The sequence below is a fragment of the Rousettus aegyptiacus genome, unplaced genomic scaffold (genome assembly GCF_014176215.1).
Source record: "Rousettus aegyptiacus isolate mRouAeg1 unplaced genomic scaffold, mRouAeg1.p scaffold_m13_p_6, whole genome shotgun sequence".
In the NCBI taxonomy this organism is placed as follows: domain Eukaryota; kingdom Metazoa; phylum Chordata; class Mammalia; order Chiroptera; family Pteropodidae; genus Rousettus; species Rousettus aegyptiacus.
In genome coordinates, this window is record NW_023416309.1 from 40,190,433 (window position 1) to 40,216,339 (window position 25,907).

Consider the following 25,907-nt stretch of genomic DNA (forward strand, 5'->3'; position numbering starts at 1 on the left):
TTCTAGAAGTCCGAATAGACATACACTTATTTTCCACTGTGTCACTTTTATATCTTTTACATTCTTTTCAGCGTTTTTTTTATCCTTTTATCTGTTTTCAATTCAGTGATTTTTCTACTGACCTATCTTCCTATTTACTAATTATCATTTGCTCTGTTTCTAAACTGCCTCAAACGAATCTAAAGAATTCTTAATTTCATCTTTTATATTTATTTAATTGCAGGATTTCTATGTTATATACTTTTTATCTTCACTTTTTCACCTATTTTCTTGACTATCTTAAACATGGTTATTTTATAAAGCCTATGCCTAAAAATTCTAATACTTATCACTATGGGTTTTTTTTTTTTTGTGTTAAAATATCTATTACATAAAATTTATCATCTTAATAATTTTAAGTGTATAGTCTAGAAGCTTTATATTCACATTGTTATGCAACCAATCTCCAGAACTTTTTCTTCTTGCAAAGCTGAAATTCTGTACACATTATACTCCCCATTTTTCTTGCCCCTGCTATCTCCTCCACCAGCTACTGACAACCACTATTCTTTCTGAATTTGATTACTTCTGGTACCTCATATAAGTGGAATAATACAGTATATGTCTTTTGTGAGTTGCTTATTTAATTTCACAAAATATTCTCAAGGTTTATTCATATTGTAGCATATGTTAGAATTTCTTTCCTTTTTAAGGCTGAATAATATTCCGTTGTATTTATATACTGCATTTTATTTATCCATTCATTCCTCAGTAGATACTTTTCACCTTTTGGCTATTTGGGTGTCTGTTTTTATTGTTTCAGTTTTCTAGTTTTAGGTCATTTGATCCCTTTTCCTTGAATTCTTAATAATTTTTTATTGCAATTTTTTATGAAAAGGGTAGAGACTCTAGATGCCATCTGTCTCCCTTCAGAGAGGGTTTAATATTCTTTTCATGGTACATTCCTTTGGTTTGATTGAGGTTACTCTATTTCTGGTGCCCTTCCATAGTATCAACTGAAAAAAAAAAACAGAACAAAACAGGGCACCTTGTTTTTAATGAGCTCTATACTCTAATTTTTCGCATCTTAGCACCACGAGATTGCTGAAATACACTTTAAACTTAATTTTTTAGCGTCTGACTCTGCGTGCAAAACCTGAGTTAGCAGATGTCTCAGATTTACCACAATACATTTTCCTCCTGCCCAGGATTTTGACCCCTAAAGTCTTGGTGCCTAAACTTCTCTTACACCTTCAAATAGTTTTATATATTTTATTCATCTTTTATTGTTATCTTTTTCTGCATGAAATTTAGTCTGGTAATAATTATACACTATAGCAAAAAGCAAAATCCTAATATATTTTTATTAATTAATTTTTCATGTTGTAAGTAAAATGCAGATAACATTTTTTCCATATGTTATTTGAGAGTAAAGTTACTGTATGATGTCTCATCACTCATGACTTCTTTAATACGTATTTCTTACAAACAATAGCATTCTCCTATGTAACCCAGTAACACTCATCAAAAATAAGAAAATTAATATCGATATACAACTGCCAACTAATTCATAGACCCCATTGAAATTTTTCTAGCAGTCCCAATGAATGTAGCAAAAGAACCTAGTCCAGAATCACATGTTGCATTTTGTTGTCATGTCTCATTAGTTTCCTTTAGTCTGGGACAGTTCTTCAGTCTTTCCTTGACTTTCATGACATTGACATTTTTGAGGTTTACAAGCAAGCTATTTTGTAGACTGTTTTTCAGTTTGGGTTTTTCTAATATATCTTTGGCAGGAATATCAGAGAGGTGATGGCTCTGTTTTTTTTTTGTATTGCATTCTATCAGGTACCATGTGATTTTAATTTGTTTCTTTATTGGCAATATTAATACTGATCACTTGATTAAGATGTCAGTCATATTTTTCCACTTTAAAGTTAATGTTTTCTTCTTGTAATAAGTATTATGTGGGGAGATTTTTTTGAGACTATTCAAGTATCATATTCCTCATCAAACAAGTTTATTCTTTACATCGCTAGTAGAGTCATGGATTTTTATTTTATTCAGAGGCTTAATACGTTAGTTATCTTTTGCTGCAAACCAAAATACCACAAATTTAGTGACTTATAGTAACATAAGACACATATTTATTATCTCACAGTTTCTTTGAGTCAGGAGTCTGGGCATGACTACCTGGGTCCTGTGCTTCAAGATCTCTCACAAGGCTGTAATGAAGGTATTGGCTAGGATTGAAGTCTCATTTGAAGGTTTGACTGGGTAAATCCACTTCCAAGTTTATATATATTTTTGGCAGATTTCTTCTTCCTCAAGGGCTTTTGGATTTAGAGCCTCAATTCCTAAGGGCTGGCTGTTGGCTGGAGGCCACCCTCAGTTCTTTGCCACACGGACTTCTCTTGTCTGCTGCTTGCTTCATAACAGCATGTAGGAGAAGGCGGCAATAGAGAATTAGCAAGATGGAAGTCATAATCTAATATAACCTAGAAGCAAAGTACTAAGCTGTCTCACACTCAAGGGGACAGGATTACAATAGGGTCATGAATACCAGGAGGTGGGAAACATTGGGGAGCATGTTAAGAGAAGACTTTGCCTGCCACAGTTATAATCCATTATTATCATTTATTTTGGTATTCAGTTTGTCCCAGATTTAGTCTATGAGAGCCTTTCACATAGGCCCATGTGTCATCTTGCCATGTTTCCACAATATATTCTAAGCTCATCTTAAATTTTCCCTGCCAGAGCCCTGGAGAATCAGCCACTGTTCTATGGAACCCTGGTACTTTTAGTGGAGAGTGATATATAGAATCATTAAATGTACTCATCGCTCTTACAGTGTTGCTGTTACTGGGTTTTTTCATTGATAGAGTTATGATTGTGTATGTGTGTACATCATTTACCTAGAGAGTTCTGTCTTTATATATACTGAAACTCTGCTAGGCTTCTTCCCCTTTAGGGATGCCTTTCTCACACCACTTGGAGTCTTAAAGCCTGTATTGGGCCACGGTAGCACTTCTGCCACTCAACTTGTTGCCTACTTAGCCTATACTTACTCACGGGCTGTTGAACTGAATTGTTCAGGTAAGAAAGGAGATGAGGGAAGAGGAATCAATTAAATGTTATTTTAAAAAATAAAAACCTCGCTAGTATTTTTACAGGAAATGCTTTTAACTTAGTGCATTACAACCTACACAAAAGCCACTTGTTCCCAAATTTATGTCATCTTTACAGGTTTATACTCAGGCTTTATGCCATATTTTTACTCATATATTAGAAGTTTATTATTACATCACGTTCATGATTTATGAGCTTATCTAGCCCCTCCACCCTAACCAGGTAGTTTTCAATTTACCTATGTGTGTCATTGCAACCACCATTCTTCCAATCATTCAAGTTCGAAATCTTGGAATTTTTTCTGACTCATCCTCTTTCTTTCCTTACAGTCAGTCATTAAGTCCTGTTAATCCTCCTTTTGATGTACTTCGTCTTCTCCATGGCTATTACTTTGATGATTACAACAGCCTGTTGGGTGGGATTCTTTTCCTTTAGTTTCTGTGGTCAGCCCAGTACCCCTTACTACCTTTGCCTCCCCATTTCTTAATAAATGAGTTAACTCCGGTCCTACTTTTGAAGTGACATTTGTATGTAGCACTGTCCTAAGCCATCAGAATATCTAGTTTTGAAACTCATCTTTACTGCTGTAAGGTACTCATCAGCTTTTAGTAATCTGTTTAATCTCTCTGGATCTTATTTACCTTAGTAGATTGTTTATAGGTGAGCAAGATAATGAATTGTGAAAGCTTTATCTAACACACCAACCTTCCAGTCTAGTAAGAATAGTCACAGGAAAGCAACCAATGTAATTTTATCAGTATTCTCACAATTTCATAAGCAAAAAAATGCTTTCTTCTTCTCTTTGATATATCGCTCTCACTGGTCTCTCACCATATTGAGCATCTACTATGACCAAATACTGGAGATTAAAAAAAAAAAGAAAAAGGTAAGACATGACTCATAACTCTGAGGAATGTAGATAGGGAATACACAATTTATATACAGTATAGCGAATGTACAAGTTGTATACAGTAACAAGTGCTACAATAAAATTAAAGCCTGTGTGTGAACTTCTAAAAAAATTACAAATTTTAATTAAACTTATATAGCAGCTATTGTCTAACACAATTTAATACATTATAGTATTTTTCCTTATTACTATTTGTATTAGTTAATTTATCTCCCTAATGGAGTGTAAACTACTTGAGAACAGGTCTTTATAGCAAGTCTGCATTTTGGGGGACAAACATATTGGGGTCTTATTTTTGCCATTGCCATTCAGTCATTGTAACTTTTCTGAACTTGAGTTTACTTTCCTATTAAAGTGAAAACACTAATAACTCTTTGACAAGGTTGTAATGATTAAGTGAAATAATGTATTTAAAGAATCTAGCACACTATTTGGAAAATAATTTATGCCTGATCAATTTTGGTTCTCCTCTCCTTGTACTCCACCTGTGTCCATTCTGTAATGAATAATAAATATTTGATTGATGGATATATTGATTTCATGGTCTATAGTTCATAATGACTTTCCAGAACATTCTGCAATGCAAGTGGCATTCATGAAAGCCTGTTCTTAGTAATGGTGCTACTTTTCATTTTTTTCCTTTGTGTGCGAAGTTTTTACATCTCTTATTTTAATTTTACCACAGCCTTGTGCAGTAAGGCTGGGCAGATATGATTATCCTTTGTGTCAGGTGGGTGTTTCATTTTTGGGGTGAACTAAATTGGGATTCCTAAGAGGCAGGCATTGAATTCGTATAGGTAGAGTCTGAATATATTACATGGCCTATGGAATACTGTAGTTCTCTTGGCCTGAATTTTTTTAGTTGATATAGTAGTGAAAAGGGAATTCTTCTATTCCATGGCTTAAGGATACATAAACTCTCAATGCAGCAATCTTTTTATTGTTGATTATTATAGCTTCTATTACTCCTAGAAGTTGACCAACAGGGACCTGAGTTTAGGAGATTTTGTCATTCAGCTTTCCTACAGTAATTGCTGAGGCCAGCCTTTTGCCTGCAGGGCCCTGTATCAGTGAAGAGAAAACTGGGACTTTTCTCCAGGCAGCCGAGTAGGAGGAGTCAAGGTTTTTAGTGTTCTCTGAAAATTAATTTGTGCTGTTGAAACTGATGGGCACTAGTAGTAAAAAAAAAGTTCCAGCATTTTAAAAAATGGCTTGTATGCTTTTAAAAAGCTAGTAAACTCATTCAATTGGGTAACAAACTTCAGTTGTAAGAAATTATTATAGTCTTCAACTTTCTTTGATTTTGCAAAGGAGAGTTAATTGGGAAATGAGCTGAATAAACAAATGTGTGCTTTGTACGGCTGGATTTCTCTAGGATGGGGGTACATGTATGATCCAAACTTGGTTATAGCGTTTGAGATTGCATAGGAGAAACATTTAAGGAATTCAGAAGTTCTTTAACAGTTAATGGAAGTTAAATATTTAAACGTGAGAATATTGCTGGGTTGCAGCTTAGTTTGGAATCTGCTTTTTTTTTTAATTAAAAAATTTTTTAAGTGCAGAAAGAAAACCTTAGAAATTTACATGTAATTTGCAAGGAGAAACAAACTTTTGCAGCCCAAACATTAAGTAGAAACCTGTGTGTGCTTTTTGGGCATTTTAAAGAGGATTGTTTATTACATATTGAAGGACAGATTTCAGTCTTTAATCTCTGTCAGAAATTAACCAGTCAGGACGGCCCCAAGTATGCAGATACATAAGAATAGTAACTGATATGGTACTACTTTCTACTCTGTTACTTATTGTCTAAATTTCCTTTGATTTTCCCCTTCATTTAGAAAATACTCATGAACGTGAGGATAGAAGGGAAAAAGAGGTAGATGGTATAGCTGATTTCATTAATTTTGTAATTATATATTTTTTCCTCAGTGTTTTTAGGTGACATTTACCAGTATGGGTAAGATTGTTACAATACAAACCAATTTGAAAATTGGTTTTTAAATTGAGCTATAATATATAAAATCTTATGATAATGTGCAAATCTGATTATATTCAAGTGCAATTTTCATACCCACACCAATTGTCTTGTAATAATCGGGAATGCATCCTCTGTGTGGTGTTTGCAAGTTAATGCTATTTTAGAAATCACACCAGTATATCTAGTGGCTTTGCTGGATGTATGTGGCTTATTATTGATTATAATTTTATTTTGGAATTTTAGTTTAAGGGGATGGAGTAAGCCCTTTCGAATTCTTAGTTCTTAGGAGTTTTGATGAAAGATAGGGATGAATGAATGAGGAAGAGCATTAGAGTAAGTTACAGTAAGGAAAGTACATACTGCAAAAATAACACAGGATCTAATATAAAATGGAGACACATTCAAAAAAGGAATGCCTTAAAAACTTACCAAAGAACATTTACAAATACAAATAAAATATGCATATTTTAATAAAAATAGAGATGATCATGTGGGTGGCTTTAGTATGAATGGAAGTATTTGAGCCATCCTCCTCTTGAGAAGGGAATGGGGAGAAATAACAAGCTATTTTCCAATGCCTACTCCATTTTCTTCCATTATTTCCTTTTCCTCTTTTGTATATTCATTTTCTTTTTTGTTTTACGTTTCTTTCTCCCGTTTTTCTCAAATTCAGTCCCTCCTTCAGAATGAGACTTTCTTCTACCCAGCATACACAGAACCAACTGCTTAATAGTACATTATGTCTCATTAACAATGAGAGAAACTCACAAACAAGTTTCTTTTACATTAAAGATTTTAAATATGGAAAAATTTAAGGTTGAGGGAATGTCACTGGAATGTGAAGGACTTTTGTTTCTTTTGTTCATTGTTCTATTCCTAGTGCCTAGAACAGTATCTAGTTAGTACGAGATTTGCTCAATAAATGCTCATTGAATAAATTACTAAAACATTAGACTTAGAAATTTTAAGTATCATTTACTTAAATTATTTTCATGAAGAACTTGATGCTTCCAGTGTATAGCAGTAATGTGAGTAGCATAGCGGTTCTCAAGGAGAAAGAAACCTTTTTTATCTTGCTCTTCCTTATTCTCCCTGCTGCCTTCTCACAATTTGAGAATATCTGCTACTGGGAACCACTGAATGAGACTAAAATGAGTATAAATAGTTCTAAGGAGATATAGAAGTAAATGGTAGATGTACATTTGCAAGGTGAAGAGGAGAAGAAAATGACAAAGGTATGTGGGTAAAATGGATATTCGAAAAAAATATGAAGGTAGTTAGTTAACTAGAGTCTTAGGCCAAGTGGAAGGACAGAGAAGGTGAGTTAATGTAGGCAGTGGGGAAAAGTCAGATTAGTACTGTACTTGGGTTTCATACAGTAGACATAGGAAGCCATTATGAATTATTGACAGGAGTGATATGATAACAAAGTAAACACAAGTATTCTGTTTAGCTGCTGTTTGTAAAATGGATTGCCAAAGTTAGATGACTGTTGTAGGAGTTCAAAGTGGTTTAACTGTTTTGGTTAGTGTGTTATCCAGTGATAGCTTTAGTGTGTACCTGTCTTTGAAGTCTCATGTCTCCACTATAATGCCTAGGGACGGATGGAGGCAGGAGGAAGAGTTCTGCACTAAGAAGCGATAGGCCAGGATTCTAGTTCCTACTTCTCTACTTTCTAAATTCATGATCATGGAGAAGTACTTAATTTCATCTGGGCATCAATCACCTTAACTATAAAATGAGGAAATAATGACCTGAAAGCAGGGGTCTAGAACAGGTCATTTGTTGGAATCTTTTGCAGGATACTCTCCTTATATCAATTGTAGGTAGTATGAACAATGTATGCTATATTTTGTTTCCTAATATTAATTTTTACAACTTAAGTATTTTAAGAAGAAAAAATGCCCATAATATTTAATATTTCAAAACTTGTAAAGTTTAGTATTATGTGCATTAAAATTGCTATATTTTAAAATATGTATTCTTGTTTTTATATGTGCTATGATCAGGTTTTTAATTTTTTTGGTATTATTAGACTATAATAGCACCCAAGTTGATGGACAAAACTTCAGCCTGGGATACCTTTAGAGAAACATGAAGAATATAAAAATTCTTCTAAAAGATAAGTGTTTTTTAAAGCTCTAGGAGCAATAACACTAATATTGTTTAATTAGTATTACTAGAATTCGTAATTTCTACCTTTTTTTGCTCCCTCCTGAATACACTATATATATATATATATATATATATATATATATATATATATATATATTCACACATACTTTTTTATTTAGAAGGGTTTAATACTAGCAGCTTTTGGGGTTCTCTTTTATTCTCTTTCTCTTTTTTCCTGTCCTTTATTGCTGTTTTCCCTTCTGTTTGGGTTGTTTCTTGGGCACAGCTCCCCCCCACCAGCCCCCTCATCTATTTGGAGAGATCAAGAGGCAGCTGCTATGGTAACTGTGCATTTTTGTTAATGAATAGCAGACTAACAAGATATGTAAAACATATGTAAGCAAACTGCAAAGTTAGCTACTGTCAAAGCTATAGGGATATAATACTTTTTCTTTTCCTTCTCTCCAACTTCTAAAAAATGTTAACTTTCCTTTGTGTTCTAATTTGCCATTCCTAATATTGAAATGCTAACACGAACTATTTCTTTTTCTGTTTAGTCTGCACAATCGTTCCCTGTGGTAAATTTATGGGAGATGAGTTGAGTCAGTACATAGAGGAAAAGAACTGATTAATTGGATTAAGAAGTGGATTTCCTTTAGACTCATACTTAGAAGAACAAGGACAAAAATTTTTACTAAATATTTTGTTTTCTGGCCTATAATCCTTCCCTCCCCCTTGCTTTTTGGCCATTAGCGCCTCTTTTGAGTCTCTCACTGGGATTAGAACTAGTAAGTAGTATGTTTCTTGAAGATGTTTCTATCATAAAGGCCAGGTACAATTGGAATATTACATTAAGTCAAGCCTTAAAAGTTCCTGTAATCTGTACCATCCTGTCTCATACTGTCCCATCTCATAGTTGTCCTCTCTCTGCAGTGCTCTATGCCCAGGTCTCTGTGGCTGGGCTGCTCCAGCCTGGCGGACAGCATGCCTTCGCTGCGGTGCCTGTATAACCCAGGGACTGGCGCACTCACAGCTTTCCAGGTACTTTCTCTGTCTCTGTGGGTTATTTGTGGGCTTTCGTGTTTGTGTCTAATTCATTAGTGTGTCCCTCTTTCTTTTCCGTGCTTTACTTATGTTCACTTTTACTCCTTCATATTGCCTATATTTCATGTCACTCAGTCCTCCTTTAATGATTAATTTTTAATGTAGATCCAGACTGATCCACTCTTAAGACATTTTTATTATCATGATTGGTTTGCCAAAATTGACACTGTACAACTTGACTTGGTTTTCATATCTGGTAGAAGTATGATAGTGAATTTTAAAGTAATCTCTGCAAATAGCATTCAATATGTGATATTTGCTCTGGACCTACATAAAGATAATTCATGTAATTATTTATAACCAGTTGCCAAATGCCTTATATTTTTCTTATGATTACTAAAAATGTAAAGTGTGTCAGAGTGTCTCCTGGTTACTGTACTACTATATTTGTAAGAACTATGTTTATATATTAACAGGTCTAGTTTCAAGGTAGAAAGGCCTTTAAGACCTTTGAGTACAGTGTTCAGCTTGAGACATCTGGTCTTGCATGTACTGACAGATTTCAGTTCCTTTCAGCCTTTCTTGGAGGCCATTAGGACAGTTCCAGGATGTGAGAGAAAACTAAAGAGGAAGAGATGGAAAATTTGTAGAGGAAAATGCAAGAAAGAGCTTTGTGCCCATTGTTTACAGATTAGGATATCTGGTGATTTTCTTGGCAGAAGTGTTATCTGTCCATCTCAGGTATTTGGAATTTGTGTTTAGCATTTGGTAGTAATACACAAGAAATTAATTTTTAAATTTGTTTTTAACCTGTGTAGCTTATATTTTATTTAGAAGAATTTCAAAGACAAGCTGTAAGTAAGCATCAGAATGCTTATGACTAAGTCTTAGTTGAAAGAGGGGAACTTAAGTATTCCACATTCCTGAACAATGCTAACAGTTGGTACTCTTTAATGATAACTATTTTAGTGATAATAGTGCTAGATATTTGTTTGTCTTTTGAAAAATATAGTATTAAACTTTCTTTGCTTATCTTATGAAATACAATAGTAAAATGTGTAGGCTTAAAATTAGTTAAATCAGGGCTTACATGCGGTCTGTCAACTAGTGGTACTATTTCGAGCAAGACATTTTACTTTAATCCTCACGTTCCTTATCTGTGAATAGTACTATAGTAAGGACATGTAGTAAATAGTTGTGGTTTTTATTATCTTCATTTTTATCATTATTAGCATTATTGCTATTATTGTTAGAGAATATTGATATCCTGGAGTATCGTTTATTTCAAGTATCTTACATTTTTTACTGTGTATTATATTGATAAAGTTACTGCTCTTAAGAAACTCATAGTCTAGCCTATTGGCTTTTAACTTTTTTTTGGTTGCAGTGAGTTTAGCCAAATTGCAGAGGCTGAGTGAATTGACCATACAAGACTGGTCTCACCAGTTGCAAGTTTAGGAACCCCTACAACTACCCTCAATTCACTAGGAAAAACTCATAGAACTCACTGAAAGCCATTGTACTTACGGTTTATTACAGGTAACAGGAAGAGGAAACAGGTTAAAATTAGCTAAAAGAAGAGGCATATGGGCAGACACTGGAGGGGTTAACATGTAAAATTTCTTGTCAGCCTTTCCCCATAGAGTCATGGATGGCATTACTGCTTTTGGGCCATAGAATGTGACAATACATCAGGTATTGCCAGCCACGGACACTCACCCAAGGTTTTGGTGTCCAGAGCTTTTATTGAAGCTCAGTTACAAACTGCCCACATGCTGACCTTTAGTTTCTAGCCCCTCTTATAGGTCATATTAATGCTTTTAGTCTCCATTTCCTCTCAGGATTGGAACTGATCAAGTGTGACTCAGAGCCTCCTTCATGAATCACATTTGTCTAGTCCCCAGGCGAACAAAGACACTCCTGTTAGGTAAGAAGTTCTGTGGGGGGGCTAGATACCAGCTTCCAGTAGTAGCCAAGAGCAAAGGAGCTCTCTTTGGGTAAGGTTAATTTTTCACAACACAGGGCTTATGGACACCATTGAGGATCTAATGAGAACTACTGATTTTGGAAAAATGCACATGACATATAGGCAAAATTTCATTTAATAGTTATATATATATATATGATTATTATATTTATCTTTTCTGTGAGATGCAAGAGCTCTTTAAGTCACATAATATCAAAAGTATAATCCCCCAAACTGATAAATGAAGGAAATGTGCAGGGAGTCATAAGAATACATAAAAGAGGAATCTGATCTAACCTGAAGGTGGGAGTAAGGAATATCAGGTAATCAATGTTTGAGGTAAGATCAGAATGATGAGGTCTGAACTCAGTGAAAGGGAGAAGGGGGGAACATTTCAGGCCTAAGGAAGAGGTACTACAAAGGCCCTTTGTGTATAGGTGGAGCTTGGTGCATTTAAGGACTCTCCTGAAAAAAAGACTGTTTAATTAAGAGAATGATAATGGAGTTAGGAAAGATCAGGGAAGCTTGATGACACAGGATTTGTGGGCCATTGAAAGGAGTTTAGTCTTCTAAGAACGTAGTAAAGCTGTTGAAAGGATTTAAAATTAAGTTCGAGCTATCAGATATGTATTTTAGATACTTTACTCTAGCTACAGTAAAGCTAATTTCAGTAGTTGAGAGATGGTAGCAGTTTCCTTTGCATTCTTAAAAATTATTGAGAACTCAAATGCTTTTGCTTATGTGGGTTAAATCTATTGATGTATACTATAATCAAATTTACAATTAAGAAAAAACTTAATATTAATTTATTCATATAAAATAACTATAATAAGCCCATAATAAATTCATGCAAATAAAATATTTTTATGTAAAAAAACTTTTTAAAACAAAAAAAATCAAGACTGTCAATGTATTACATTTTTACAAATCTCTTTAATGTCTGGATTAATAAAAGACAGCTAGATTTTCATTTCTGCTTCTGCATTCACTCTGTTGTGATGTGGTGTTTTGGTTGAAATATATGAAGAAAATCCAGCCTCACACAGCTATATAGTTTGAAAAGAGGGAGATATTTTAATACCCTTTTCAGGTAGTTGTAATTCCTTAAAGATCAGTTGTAGTATAGAATCTGAAATCATCTCACTGAACTTCTTTTGCTCTGTTATATTAAAATACATTGGTCTCAGTCTTCTCAACAAATCATGCTGGAACAATTGGACATCTATATGCAAAATAATAAACCTCGACTGTTATACTACTCCATATACAAGAATTAACTCAAAACTGGATCATAGACCTAAATATGAGCTAAAATCATAAAACTAATATAAGAAAATGAAGGAGGAAAAAAATCATTGTAGCTTTGGGTAGGCGAAGAGTTCTTCAATGAGACACAAAAAACATGAACCATAAAAGAAATCAGTGATAAGTTGGGCTTATCACAGTTTAAAACTGCTTTTCAAAAGACACTGTTTAGAAAATGAATAGTTAAGGTATTGACTGTTAGAAAACTTTTGTAAAATATATTTCTGATAAAAGGCTTATCTTCAGAGTATATAAAGAACTCTTATAACACAATAATAAAATAAACTACCCAATAAAATAATGGGCAATTAATGGGCAAAAACTTTGAATGGATACATTACCGAAAAAGATATACAAATAGCAAATAAGCATATGAAAAGATGCTCAGTATTTTTGGTCATCAGGGAAATGCAAATTAAAATCACAGTTTAGTAGTGTGATACTACTAAGTTGCCATCCACATACCTCTTCCCACTCTGGGATATGGGTATGGGAATTAAGTAGACCCTAGGTAATTAATATATCCTAGCATAATATGAGAAATGTGCTAGGTATGAGAAATTCCTTGAAAGCAGAATTTGTATACATATCCATTGACTTCCACAGTGTCATGTAGTGTTTTTTAAGTTGGGGCTCAGTAAATACTGATAATTTGAACTATATTAGGTAAGTGGTAAAGATAATCACATGCAATTAAAAATTGCATGAGTTAAAATCATCTGACTTGGACACCCCAAATACAAAGAAAAATTTCAGTTTTCATTTGGCTTAAAGCAATCTTGAATCCAAGGTCAGTAGGAAAGAATGTCGAACAAATTCACCATCATTTTTCTATTTTGTCTTATTCAAAAATCAAGAAACATTTATTTTAAAAGATTTATTGAATCCTCTTACAAATTACTACTTCTAGCGTATACTTGGAGAAAGGCTAATTTAGAGATTTTGCTGAAAAATCTAGGAATAAATTTGAGTGTTTGGGCCTTGAAAAGAAGCCCAGAAGCCAGTATGTGGTGCAGTGATTAATTAAGAGCATGGGCCCTAGCACCAGACTACTTGAGATTTGAGCTTGGCTCTGTCTAGGTATGATCTTGAGCAGGTACTTGACCTCTGTAAACCTCAGTTACCTGATCAGTAAAATGGGAGTGATAATAGTATCTCTTAGAGAATTGCTGTTAGGATTAAATTAGTTGATTTATATTAAGTCCTTAGACAGGGCCTGGCTGGTTAATGAGTTTTATATTATTAGAAAAATGCACAGAAGACTAGGTTTGGTAGTCTTTAGCAAATACTCTTTTTCATCTTGGTATAAAACAGTATACTATGAAAAAAATCTTACATTTTTCATACTTTACAGCCTAATTCTGTATCATAGGGAAACCTGCTCTTGGTTCAGTTATTGATAAGAAAATTTTTGCTTTTCTCAAAATTACTGTAAGTATGCTTGTTTATTTTTTTCTTATCTTCAGAGAGATCTATGTTTTATGTAGCAAAAATGGAAGAAATAGGCTTATTTATTATTTTTATTCTATTAATCCAAAATCTGTCCTGTCGGGTTCAGTGTGCACAGGTGCTCAATATTGCTGGTTGACTAATTGGCAGATATGTGACTTAAATCTAATCTTTCCTGTTACCATTACTAGAATTATAACAATCTTAGTATATTTGCATTCTTCTGGTTTGGGTTTTTTTTAGAGTTTTGTTTGTGTAAAATTTATATATAGTGAAATACACTCATCTTAAGTGTACTCTAGATGAGTTTGAGAAATGTGCATATTATGCAACCTCATTTTCAAGATAGAGAACATTTCCATAATCTGAAAAGGTTTCTTTGTATCCCTGCCCAGATAGGACCCATCCCCCACATGCAATTACTCTTCTGATTTGTCACCAACAGTTAGTTTTGCCTATTCTTGAACTTCATGTAAATGCACTCGTATAGTGTACATTCTTTTGTGTCTGTTTTATTTCGCCCAACATAATGTTTTTGAGATTTATCCATTTTGTTGTGTTTATCAGAAATTCTTTTTTATTGCTGAATATCTTCCATTGAATTAATATATCACAATTTATACATGTATTGATATACATTTGGATTGTTTCCTTTTTTTTTCTTTTTCTTTTGGTCTACTATGAATAAAGCTACTATATAACGTTTTTACTGGTCTTTTTGTGGACGTGCATTTTTATTTCTTTTGGATAATACCTAAGAGTGGAATTGCTAGGCTGTAGAGTAAGTGTATTTTTAACTTTAAAGGAGTCAAGTAATTCTCCAGAGTGGTTGTCCCAGTAGGAATACTTATTTTTACTAATATTGCCATATATATTTAAGGAGGTGCCTTAGTGATAGTTTTATGCCATTTTTTTCTTTATATTATTGCATTCCTTTAGTAAGTTCAAAGCAACTTATGAAATCAAAATTTTGTGACAATAGAAAATGAAGAGCCATTAAGTCATTGTTGAATTTGTTAGAATATCCTCAATAACTCAGATGAAAATGGCAACATTGGGATAGTTTGGCTTTTGACATTTCAAACCACACATTTTAAACTAGTGATAGAGGATGCTGAAAATATTGTTTAAGTAAACTCTATGAGGACATGTTTAGTTTGAACATATTTTCATTTTCATATTTTATTGTTTTGTCCTGGAAAGTATATGGGTGATTGAGAGGATTTCTGTTGACTAATAGCAGATGTATTTTGTGGAGTCATTTGCTCATCCTTATCAAATGGTAATCTTATAATGTATAATAAATAACAATGATCAGTAGAAAGTGCTTAAAAATAGCTGAGTAATTAAGGTCCTTTATTTTTTTAGACATTGAAAGAAAAGAGAAATTCGAACAATAAGAAGATAAGTAGATTTATATGACCTTAGAGTATTTCATGTGTCAAGTATAGCTAGTACTTATAGAGAAATCTTGAGCTAAAAGAACCATATCATATTTGAATATTAGTTAGGGTCCTTTGTCCAAGGTTGAAGTTGTCGAAGGTTGACTTCAAGAGAGAGAATGTATTTTATTGTTCAAGAATACTTAGAAGTCTCCTAAATCTTACTGTCTGCTAAGTAAAATGTTAAAATGGAATAATATAGGAAAATTAAGCATTATTTAGGATATATGTACATATATACATGACTTCACTTTACAGTTGAGGTTTTAGGGGAATATGGATTATCAGATTGATTATAAATTAACATTCAACTGTTACTACAAAACAATGCCATAAAGAAAAGTATGCCATGACAAAAACACTTATCAAACCCTAGCCCCCCTGTTGTATATGAATAATCTCAGTAATCATAACTTCTGTATAATAAAATATTTAATTCTTTTGTGTACATATATTGATTTTTGACTGTTTGTCCCACCTATACCCTTGCATTAGGAGTTTGACTACAGTGACAAATCAAAATGTTTTTGTTTTGTAGGGGAAAAAATTTTCATATTTTCTCCTGCTTATAAAAAGAATTTATTGTTTATTATGGAATACGTAAATCATTTGGTAAATATATAAACAAGAAAGTATCACCCATAATCCTTCCCCACTTTAAGGTAATCATCGACATTTTGGTTGATAAGTCTGGAATAACTTATCCATCCATTCATACACGTACACTCTGACGTATACCCAAATAAATATAATTTTGTTTCAAAATATTTTTATTATTACCATTTTCTAACAAAATATAAAAATAAAACATTTACTATTAATCATAGAAAATAGAAGAAGAAATATTTTAAATGTCCTACCAGACATTACCACTTTATTGATACTAATCCTTTCTGAATTTCAATTACAGTAGCCCCCTGTTACCTTCCTTTTTGCTTTCCATGGTTTCAGTTACTTGTGGTCAACTGCAGTCCAAAAATAGTAAATGGAAAATTGCAGATATTTTGAGAGAGAGAGAGAGACCACAGTTACATAACTTTTATTATAGTGTATTATTATATTTTTTATTTTTAGCTATTGTTTCTAATCTCTTAATGTGCCTAATTTATAAATTAAACTTTATCATAGTTATGTATGTATAGGAAAAAACAGTATCTGTAGGGTTCAGTACTGTCTTTGGTTTCAGATAGCCACTGGGGTCTTGGAACATAACCTCCCCGCCCCCGAGGATAAGGGAGGACTACGATATATTCTCATCCAGATTATACATTTGTCGGTTACATTGATTTTGGTCACTCTTTATTGCATGGCCGGTTGCTCACATGTTTTTAAATTGAACAAAGTTTGAACTTGGTTTACCTCTCATGTAATTGAGTGGCTTACTACCACTTCCATCTCATGTAAATTCTTAGCCATTTTAAATTTATAGTTCTCCAAAGATGCTTTGTTCTTTTGTGCATCTGTGTCTTTGCATATCCTGTTCACCCTACCTGGAGAACCTTACTAAAAACACCTGTCCTCCGCTACACCCTGCTTCCACTTTTATCTACCTGGCTAATTCCACTATTCAGCTCAACTTATTTTGCCTCTAGAATAAAGATTCTTTCACTCTCCCCCTTAACCTAGTCAGAACCATCTGTACCCAGGGCATACAGTAGATACCTCTGTCATAGCACTGATAGGTATTATAATTGTTCCCTCACTAGACTCTCTGTTTCCTGAGAGTAGGATTGTATTTTGTTCATTTTAGATTTCCAATGTCAAGTATAGTACTTCTCGATACAGAATATGTGCTTTATAAATTTTTGCTGAATGAATGACTGAACTTAAATAATTTGAAGAAGACTATCAAATAGCATATATGGCAGGGAGGGAGAGAAAACATTGATTCAGTGGTGATATTTGCACATACATATACATAAGTGTTTTGTATTCAGAAAAAGTCATAATTAAACAATTATTTCAAAGACCACACATTTACATGGAAAAAAAAGAAAACATCTGAGTTTGATTTATGGACAGTCTTCAAATTTTATACATTTGGCTTTCGAACAACTCACACCATGATGATCTCCTATCAACTGGATTTTATTTGCTGAATTTGGATTCTTGTTGATGAACAAATGCACATTTCAAGCTATTAAATAGTGGCACTACCAGCCAGTTAACAGTTCAGTTTCAATGATGTCAATATCTTTATCTTCACAGCAGTGTATGTTTGTGCAATTATTTTACTATTTTATTGCATTTTACCCTTATTCTATAAAAGAATAGATACTGGGAAATTAAAATGATGATAGTAGTGATAAACAACAGTCTAGAGAAGAGATGGAAATCATTAGGCACAGTGAAAGTGACCCTTTAGTCATGATTAGGTATAAAATTAAAGTATGTGTCCAAAATGTTGGAAATATATTACTGAAGATTGCTTCTTAAAGTATAATTATCGATTTTAAAATGTTTCAGCTAACATTAGAATTTATTGTTTAGCTTCTAGTCTTTCAACTTTTATATATGTTTCAATAAGAAAAATAGAGATGACCTGAATTTACTGCATTTTACCTTATCCTGGAAATACAGCAGTCTATCTTGGTGAAATTATATCATTTGGATATATTTGTGTTTCAGGGTGCCTACTTGGTTATTTAAATACTCTATTTCTCAAGTTTTGTAATGATAGATTCCTCCATTGCTGAGTATTTTGACATTTCCGTGATGCAAGTAATGTTCATGTATAGGCTAATGTGCAGCATTATCTAATGTTTAGAGTATACCAAATCATCTTATTATGAGACTATCAGATTTCCTTAAATTTTTTTTTGTATTTTTCTAGATAAATCTGAAAAATTAAACTCTTCACAAAGAGGGTTTATTGCTTTTGTTTATGTTGAATAATGTTGGATTTTTCTAATTGCCCTAACTTCAACATGCCCCCTAATGGCAGAAGGGAGAGTACAGGTACCCCAGGGGGCCTGGAGTTGCCCCACTGTAAGAAACACAGACCAGAAGAATGGAATTGATGAAAACTCTAAGGGTGGTGGGAGCCTCTTTGGATGCATTGTCCTTACCAGACTAATTCTTGCCGTGGGCAGTTAAGACACACCTGTATCTTCTGGAGAGGTACATATTACTTTCTTTATATTCCAAGATTACCTTCTTATTATTGCCATCTTTGTGCTGAGTAGAGGCCAAAGTACCATAGGAATTCTTTCTGTTCTATTCAGGAATTACTGTTGGTTGTTTTGTGACTGCCATAGCCATTTGTACCTTCTTTCACTTATTGTTCTGCCTTATACGGTAGTGTTTTATTGTCTTGCTGTCCTTCCTTGTGTTAGTTTCTATACTTGGTATTTTATGTAGATTGTCAAGATTTGGAATCTTGGTAGATAGGCAGCATTTAGGAAACTTTTTGCGTATTTTTCATGAAGAGAGAAATTCAAGTTATTTACAACAGCCTCATTGTGGGACAGGGGGAAAGACCAATCTCTTGTTTAGCTGCATAGGCCTGTCTCTAAGAATTGCAATACTTTAGTATTGAGAGGTGATATCCACAAGTTTTGTTTTCCTAAGAGTGATGTTGAATAGTTTTGAGCTTTTCTATGTTCTCTGGCCCAGTCCTCTGGAGACCAAGTTTATTATATTTTGAAGAAGTCATTTGGGTCTAGGATGTAGTACATCTTCATGAAACGGGACTTTGCATATACCCTCCCCTGCTGGGTTATCTGTCATCTGCCTTTTAAAGTTCTCAGGTGTACCATTCAATCCCCAAGACCTTTGTTGCAGCCCTTGTATCTGTGGCTTGGTATGAATTAAATTGGAATTCTCTGTAGAAATGACATAAAAAAAGAGTATATTCATTTTCACATCTGATCCTTTAGCAGAAAGTTCAGGTCTTAGCCTCATTTGGTCGTGTGTGTGTGTGTGTGTGTGTGTGTGTGTGTGTGTGTGTGTGTGTGTATCTGTTAGAGGTCATAAACAGAAAGGAAAGAGTAAAGAGACAAGTACTCATTTTGTTTTCATGTTTCACACACAAATATATATTGCACTATTTCAGTCTAGTAACTATAAAGCTTTTTATATGAACATCAGAAGTTTTATATTTGAAAGAAAGCACATGATTAGCTTTACTAAAATATGATTGCTGTTGTTTATTGCAGTTTCACCTTTTGCATGAGCCATGCTTTGGGGAATTCCTGTTTCTTTGCTGGTAATAAAATATAAGAGAAATTTCTAGTAAAATATTAGTATAGTTCCCCTACATTTTTAAATTGGTAGGTCATTAATTTTTTAAGTATTTCGGTTGCAGCATAGTGCAATCCTTTGGGGGGGGGGGTGGAATTGGTAAAATGAGGATAAAATGGGTACAGGATTCCGAAAGCTTGAAAATAACCCCGTATATGAAAAAAATCTCTTTTGTATTCCCACTCTGGTTCTATTTCAGTAGTCCTGGAAATGTGCCTATGGACTATTTACAGTGAGATTATAAAACTGAATCATGATTTTGGTGAATAGAAGCCAGAGCATGTGGCTCCAGCACCCCAGCTGGCAGTAAGCTCTCCCTAGGTTTATGAATGTAGTTAGATGGCCCCCAACTGTTTACAAGACAGCAGAGGTGAGATCTTTGATTGACAAGTCAGAAATGCATTAGATCATTCTCTCTGCCAGTCTCTGGTTCATGCTGTTAAAAATGTCAGCCTCCAAGTTTGAATGGCAGCCTGAGGGCCTTAGAAGCTTTTTGTTTTCTGAGATGGAAACACAAATTGGATGTGTGCCTGAGCGCTTCATCCTGGGCTGTAATTTCATCTTTTAGCTAAGAACCACAAGGTACACGAGCAAAGCACCCTGTAAACAATAATACAGTGGAAAAAAAATAAACAAGGTCGTGTTTCTGGTACGTTGATCCGTTGGTGTCCTGACCTCTATCACGTTGAACATCTCCACTCTGATTGCTGTTCCCTTTGGCATTACAATGAGAGAAAGAGAGACTGACATAGGAGGAAAAGATTTAAAGTTGCAGCGTCGTTGCACATTCCTTATATTGGCTATGAAATATTGAACTGTCAGAACGTGACACTTGGTTTTTTAAGCAACCTTTCTTGTTTTAGGTGTTTGCAGTTCATTCCTTTCTCCCCCATTCGTCTGCTTTCATTGATAGGGTTGGAAGCCATTGCCTTAAATGCATGAAAAGGGACAATGTTAAAGAGAAGTGGTACTGATGGAGCCAAATAAAGTTAACACTTGAACATAAATGCAGGCTGTGAGGTGTGGGCAAAGGAAACCAAAGTTGAGTTAGTGCATTTTTATTGGATTTTATGGAACACCATATTTAAAGGAAGAAGCAGTTTAGGTTCTGGCTCTGTTTTTGTGGAGGTAGTCAATTGGGAAGGCAGTAGTAGGTAAGACGAGATTGTGAGTGACATACTTTGTTAAACTGATAGCCTACTGTATGACAGTAGTGCCAGTTAAATCAACAGTAATCCAGCTAGTTATTTATTGCTATAATTATCTAATGTCTTTGGCAAACGGTTCATTACAAAAAACTAAAAATGTTGGCAAGAAACTAACTTTTTAAAAATGTGTATAATTTGTATTTATAGTAAGGTCGATAAATAGGTAATATGGAAGAACCATTATGTTTGTAATTACTACAACTTAATGGCACATAAATAGAAAATCTTCATTGAAAAAGCCAAATCGTAGATTTCTTGGAAAATATTTTTTAGCGATAGAACAGGTTTTTAAGCTGCATACATCTTAAAACAACAGATATTTAACATTTAAAATGTTTTCTTCCTCAGAAAACAGCACTATTATTAGATGTGTACTTAATCCATTTTGAGGACATAGCCCTTACAAGTAAAGTTTTAAGTGAGAATGACCTTTTGCATTTCTTCTGAAGTATGAAAAAGTAAGTTGTGTTAAAGGTATTTGAATTAACTCTTATCGATGGTTTTAAAGGACAGCTATTTAGCTAGATGTCCTTTAAATGTGAAAGGCAGGAGCTATTCTCCATCATGAAGACGTAGTGAAATACACTGAAAAATGCTGGTAATCATTCCTGACATTTCTTAGTTTCCTGCTTTGAGGTCATGCTGAAAAGAGAGGGGATAGTATTTATAAAATAATGGCCTACTCCCTTGTACCCAGAGTTACGTCCTCATTTACAAAATACAGTGCACGGAAAGCAAAACCAAAGGGAGGGATATAGAGAATAGTTATTGTTGCCTTAAGTATTGCTCTGTATTTTTAAAGCATACATATCGATATAGATTTGCATTTAAGTCATAAGAACCCACCGTCTAGACTCAATAGGGGAGTTTTCAAAAATCATTCTTCTAGAAATTGATTTCTCATTGGCTGATTTCCTGAGACTGAGCAAAAACAAACCATTCTTTTCAATCTTGGAATAATAGGAATGCAAGTGCTTATTTAAAAAAATAAGACTAGACACATGTATGTTTAGTAATCTCCTAAATCTTAACACAGAGAAACTACAAAATTTCTTCTTCCCCTTGTATGTTATTAATACATTAATTACTATGAAAATGCCTCACAGCCCGTGGTCTTTTATATAGCCACACCTCTATAATAATAATTAGCTTTATTACTTAAAGTCCAAGCTTGCCTCATGAGCAAAAAACAGTGTATTAATAGAACCATAGAATTTCAGCATTGAAAGGAACATGAAGCCTATCTAGTCACACGCAGGCATCCTTTATGAAGTGTTTTTAGCAGGAGGTCATTTAATCTCTACTTCATCACTGCCATTATTTGCAAGTTGAACTTCTTGAGGCATCTTTTTTTTTCTTCACTGTTGGTTCTATTAGAAAGTTTTACCTCAATAAAGAGTCAAACTTTTTGCTCATCTACTGATTCTAATTCTACCTTTTGTCGTAATGTAAAGTAATTGTCTTCTTTTTCATATATTTATGTTTGAGGATAGCTATCATGTTGCTTACAAGCATATATTTTGTTCCCAGGGTGAGTATTCCTTAAATTGACTCGGGGTGGTTCTGTTGGTGTTTCTTTGGAAAATATCAATAATTATTCCTGCCGTTTTTATAATCTACTATTTTAGTAGAGGGTATTATTCTGGTTGTCCTTCCTCGTGAATGCATTCCACCTTGACAGTGTCCTCGTTACAATATGGCATGCATAACTAGAGGCAGTGCTGCAAATGTGTGTACTAGTTTAGAATACAGAGATACATCTTATTTTGAACATAATTTGGATTATATAATTTAATTACTGCAGCCTAAAATTGCATATTCTTTTTTGGTGTAGATGATGGAAACATCCTAGGAACTTAGCCTGGGTTTGTTTCGTCACCTTTTCTTTGTAGCCAGAAAAGCATGTGTAAGCACTTTGACAAATGACATAATGTAGTGGCATATCTGAGTGGTACAGGTATTTTAAACCTAACTCCAGTTCCTGAAGATGGTGAACATCTGCTTAGAGGTATTGTAGAGCTCCACAATGCACTAATTGAATTACTCTTTTCTGGAGTTGCAGACTGCACTAATTGAATTAGAATCTGTGTGTGTGTGTGTGTGTGTGTGTGTGTGTGTGTGTGTGTGTGTGTGTAACAGATAATTCCAACCTTAACAGGAGAGTGTAGGAGATATGACTGATGATGTGTACTATGCTGCTATCTAATGGCAGCCTATGGAACTACTACATGGTCTCCAGGGAAGAAAGAATACAGTCATCTGATCTATTGTGACCTCAGTCTAACCCCATTTAGTTTAGTTCTAAGGTCCCAAGATGAATTTTTGTAATTCTAAATTTAAGGAGAAAGAATGTGATTAATTTCTCCATTAAAAATTAAGATGGTTATTAGACATAATATTTTTTATGAAGTACTAAGTTGCATAAAACTCCTTACCTCTAAATTGGTGAAAACAAATTCAAATATACTGTCAATGGATCATATTCTTTCTAATTTTGCATTTTATCTAATATAATTGTAAAAAAGAATTACCTTTATGAAATGTCTTAGCATCACAGAAAGAACGATATAGGGTTTGTGTTCTTAAATAGAATTTATCGCTGATTGTCACAATACTGAAGTGAGCCAATTTAAGGGTGTTATCAAATTTGGCTATCCATGATTATGCTTACATAACATTTAAAAAATTGTAATAAAAATATTTTAATTATAGCACTATCAGAACCAGTTCTGTAAGTCTAGGTAATCATATAAAATTTAATTTTACCAAAAATTTGAGTAAGCAAAATGTTCTGAAATGAATAGGTAAGTTTTCTTTTTCTGAAAAAAAAAAAAGAATCTGTTGTCACAATTTAATGATTTTTGTAAAATGTCATGAAAATATAATTCTATACAACTTTAAAAGCAATGCATTGAGAAGAATTCAGCATGAACTATATTTTGATTCAGTTTAACTCTAGGCATTCTGATTCCTAAAAATAGCCATTAGCAGAAAAATGCATATGTATAATCACTTGATTTCCATACAAACTGTTTATGTGTGCATGTAATACCACTTCAGTAATAGATAAGTGCTAATGGTTACCCTTCTGAGCATTTAAAATGATCTCTTTCAGTCTTGTCATATGACAGAAACAAATATAAAGTATAAAAATGTTTGATTTCATCTATACAATCTTTATTATTAAAATAAAATGTAAGTTTGAATATTTCAATATTGTGTAGGCTAGTTTATTTTTTATTGTAAGGTTGAGCTACTTAGGTTTCTTGTACAAATAGTTTTGACTAAAATGACTAAATTACATGATATGTACCCTTTATGTAGGCTTTACAGGCATTTTACTGGCTTAGAAAATGCATTTTGACACCACATAGATCTAAAGCTTTACAAATAACATCACCATTTACAACTAGCCACAATTCCATTTAATTCACATATAGAGTACCTTCTGTGTGCGAGGCACTATACAAAGTATTAGGCAAAAATTAAGATTCAGACCCTGTCCTTAAGGAGCTTATAGTTATTTATTAGACATTTATTGAGAACCTATGTACCTGGCACTATGCATATAATTTGGGGAAACTATTGTTGTGAATAATCATTAGTTTCATGTATTTTTCCTATTTATCGAGCTAGAGTTCTGGCTTAAGAGCATCCCTAAAGAAGCAGGATACTTATGTTCATATCAAATGTAGCTCATCTCAGCAAGAAGAGTGATATGCATATTTCATACTTGTCTGTGTCTTCAATGATTTTCCCTTCTGCTTTTCTTTATATATCTTCTAGGAAAGCAGTAATTATTATTTTTGATAGCTTTACATGTAGCTTAAAAAGAGATGGGTAACATTTATTACAGTGCCTCCTGCCGGTGATCATGGATTTTCAATCCTTGTCTCCAGAATTGGTAGTGCCCACTTGTGGTTTGGCAGTTAGTTCAGGGCTTCTTCTAAGACTGTAAAATGGGAAAGACTCTATTGCATACTAGGTGTAAAGTGCTTCTTTAAACAGTCTATTTCTGGAACCTAAATTGTCCTGGGACCAGCTCTTGATATAAAAATTCATAGAAACCTGTTTTTCACAGAGTGTGGTAACTCCTTGCCATAGTGCTGTAGTGTTAAAATTCACATTGGCCAGGTTGTTCTGTAAATTAAACACTGACAGCTACCCTCAGGGGAACAGCCAATGTATTTATGATGATGTGCTGATTACACAAAATACACTGCAAGCAGAAAACAGCTGCAGAGAACAAACCTCTTAAAAAGAATACAATTACAAATAGCACCCTCAGTATTTCTAGTGGTGAGTGTAGAATACAGCATGCTAATGCATTTTCTTACTTAGTCTGCCTGCAAACAAAAAATCTGAAGGAAATAAGTTAAATTATGGTTTACTGCACATGTGGTGCCAGCATAACAGGGAACAGATTTTGTTTCTGAAGAGCATAGCTGAAGAGTATACAAATTTCAGATGTGGAGTAGTTTACCCTGCCCTCTTTTTTTGTTAGTAGGTTTTATTAGTGCTTTACCCATAATTAGCATTGCCTTGAGGTGGTAAGGGTTTTGAACATTTAGGGATATTACACAGTAAGTTGGACAGGAGCATATCTAAATTGTGTTTTTAAAAATCTGATAGAAACTCAATATGTTAAAGTTTGGATATCACATTTTTTTTGAAGATACAATTGTATATTTGCATTGTTGTTAATGGCTTTGAAGATGTTTGCCCTTGGAATTAATAAAAGGAGTCATGACTCTGTATCTCTGGTAAGGACTTTCTGATTTCTTAGATTCTTTTTTTTTTTTTTCAAGAATATGGTGTTTTAAGATACTACAATAGCTAGTTAATTGTGTATATTTTAGAGAATCAGCTCTCAAGTATGTCCCCTTTCATCCCTGCTTGTTCCTGATCACATGCAGGCAGATAAGATTAGAAAATTAATTTTAGTTTTCCTCATTTGAGATTCTCTCTGTCACAGTTTAGGGTCAGTATCTATGAAATATTTCAGCTGCCGAGTATGCTAGCTTATGTTTGAATTGGTGGAAAATACGTTGATCTTCCAAGACATAAATTTACTCAAGCCAACTGTAAGGTATAGCAGGGGGACATAGTGATTGGAAACAGTTCACTTCACCTGCCTGAA

The 25,907-nt window shown here is 33.8% G+C and overlaps 1 protein-coding gene across 5 annotated transcripts in view; it reads left to right on the forward strand.

Annotated features, from left to right (window-relative positions):
* BTRC (beta-transducin repeat containing E3 ubiquitin protein ligase) overlaps nucleotides 1–25,907 on the forward strand; it is a 151,263-nt gene that overhangs the window by 37,428 nt on the left and 87,928 nt on the right. For 3 of the 5 annotated variants that reach the window (XM_036223924.1, XM_016120036.2, XM_016120038.2), the window contains exon 2: nucleotides 9,045–9,152. The exons of the other annotated variants lie outside the window; for them this stretch is intronic. In XM_036223924.1, the coding sequence (XP_036079817.1) occupies nucleotides 9,045–9,152 (108 nt within the window). The remainder of the gene's footprint in view (nucleotides 1–9,044; nucleotides 9,153–25,907) is intronic. 5 annotated transcript variants of the gene reach the window in all.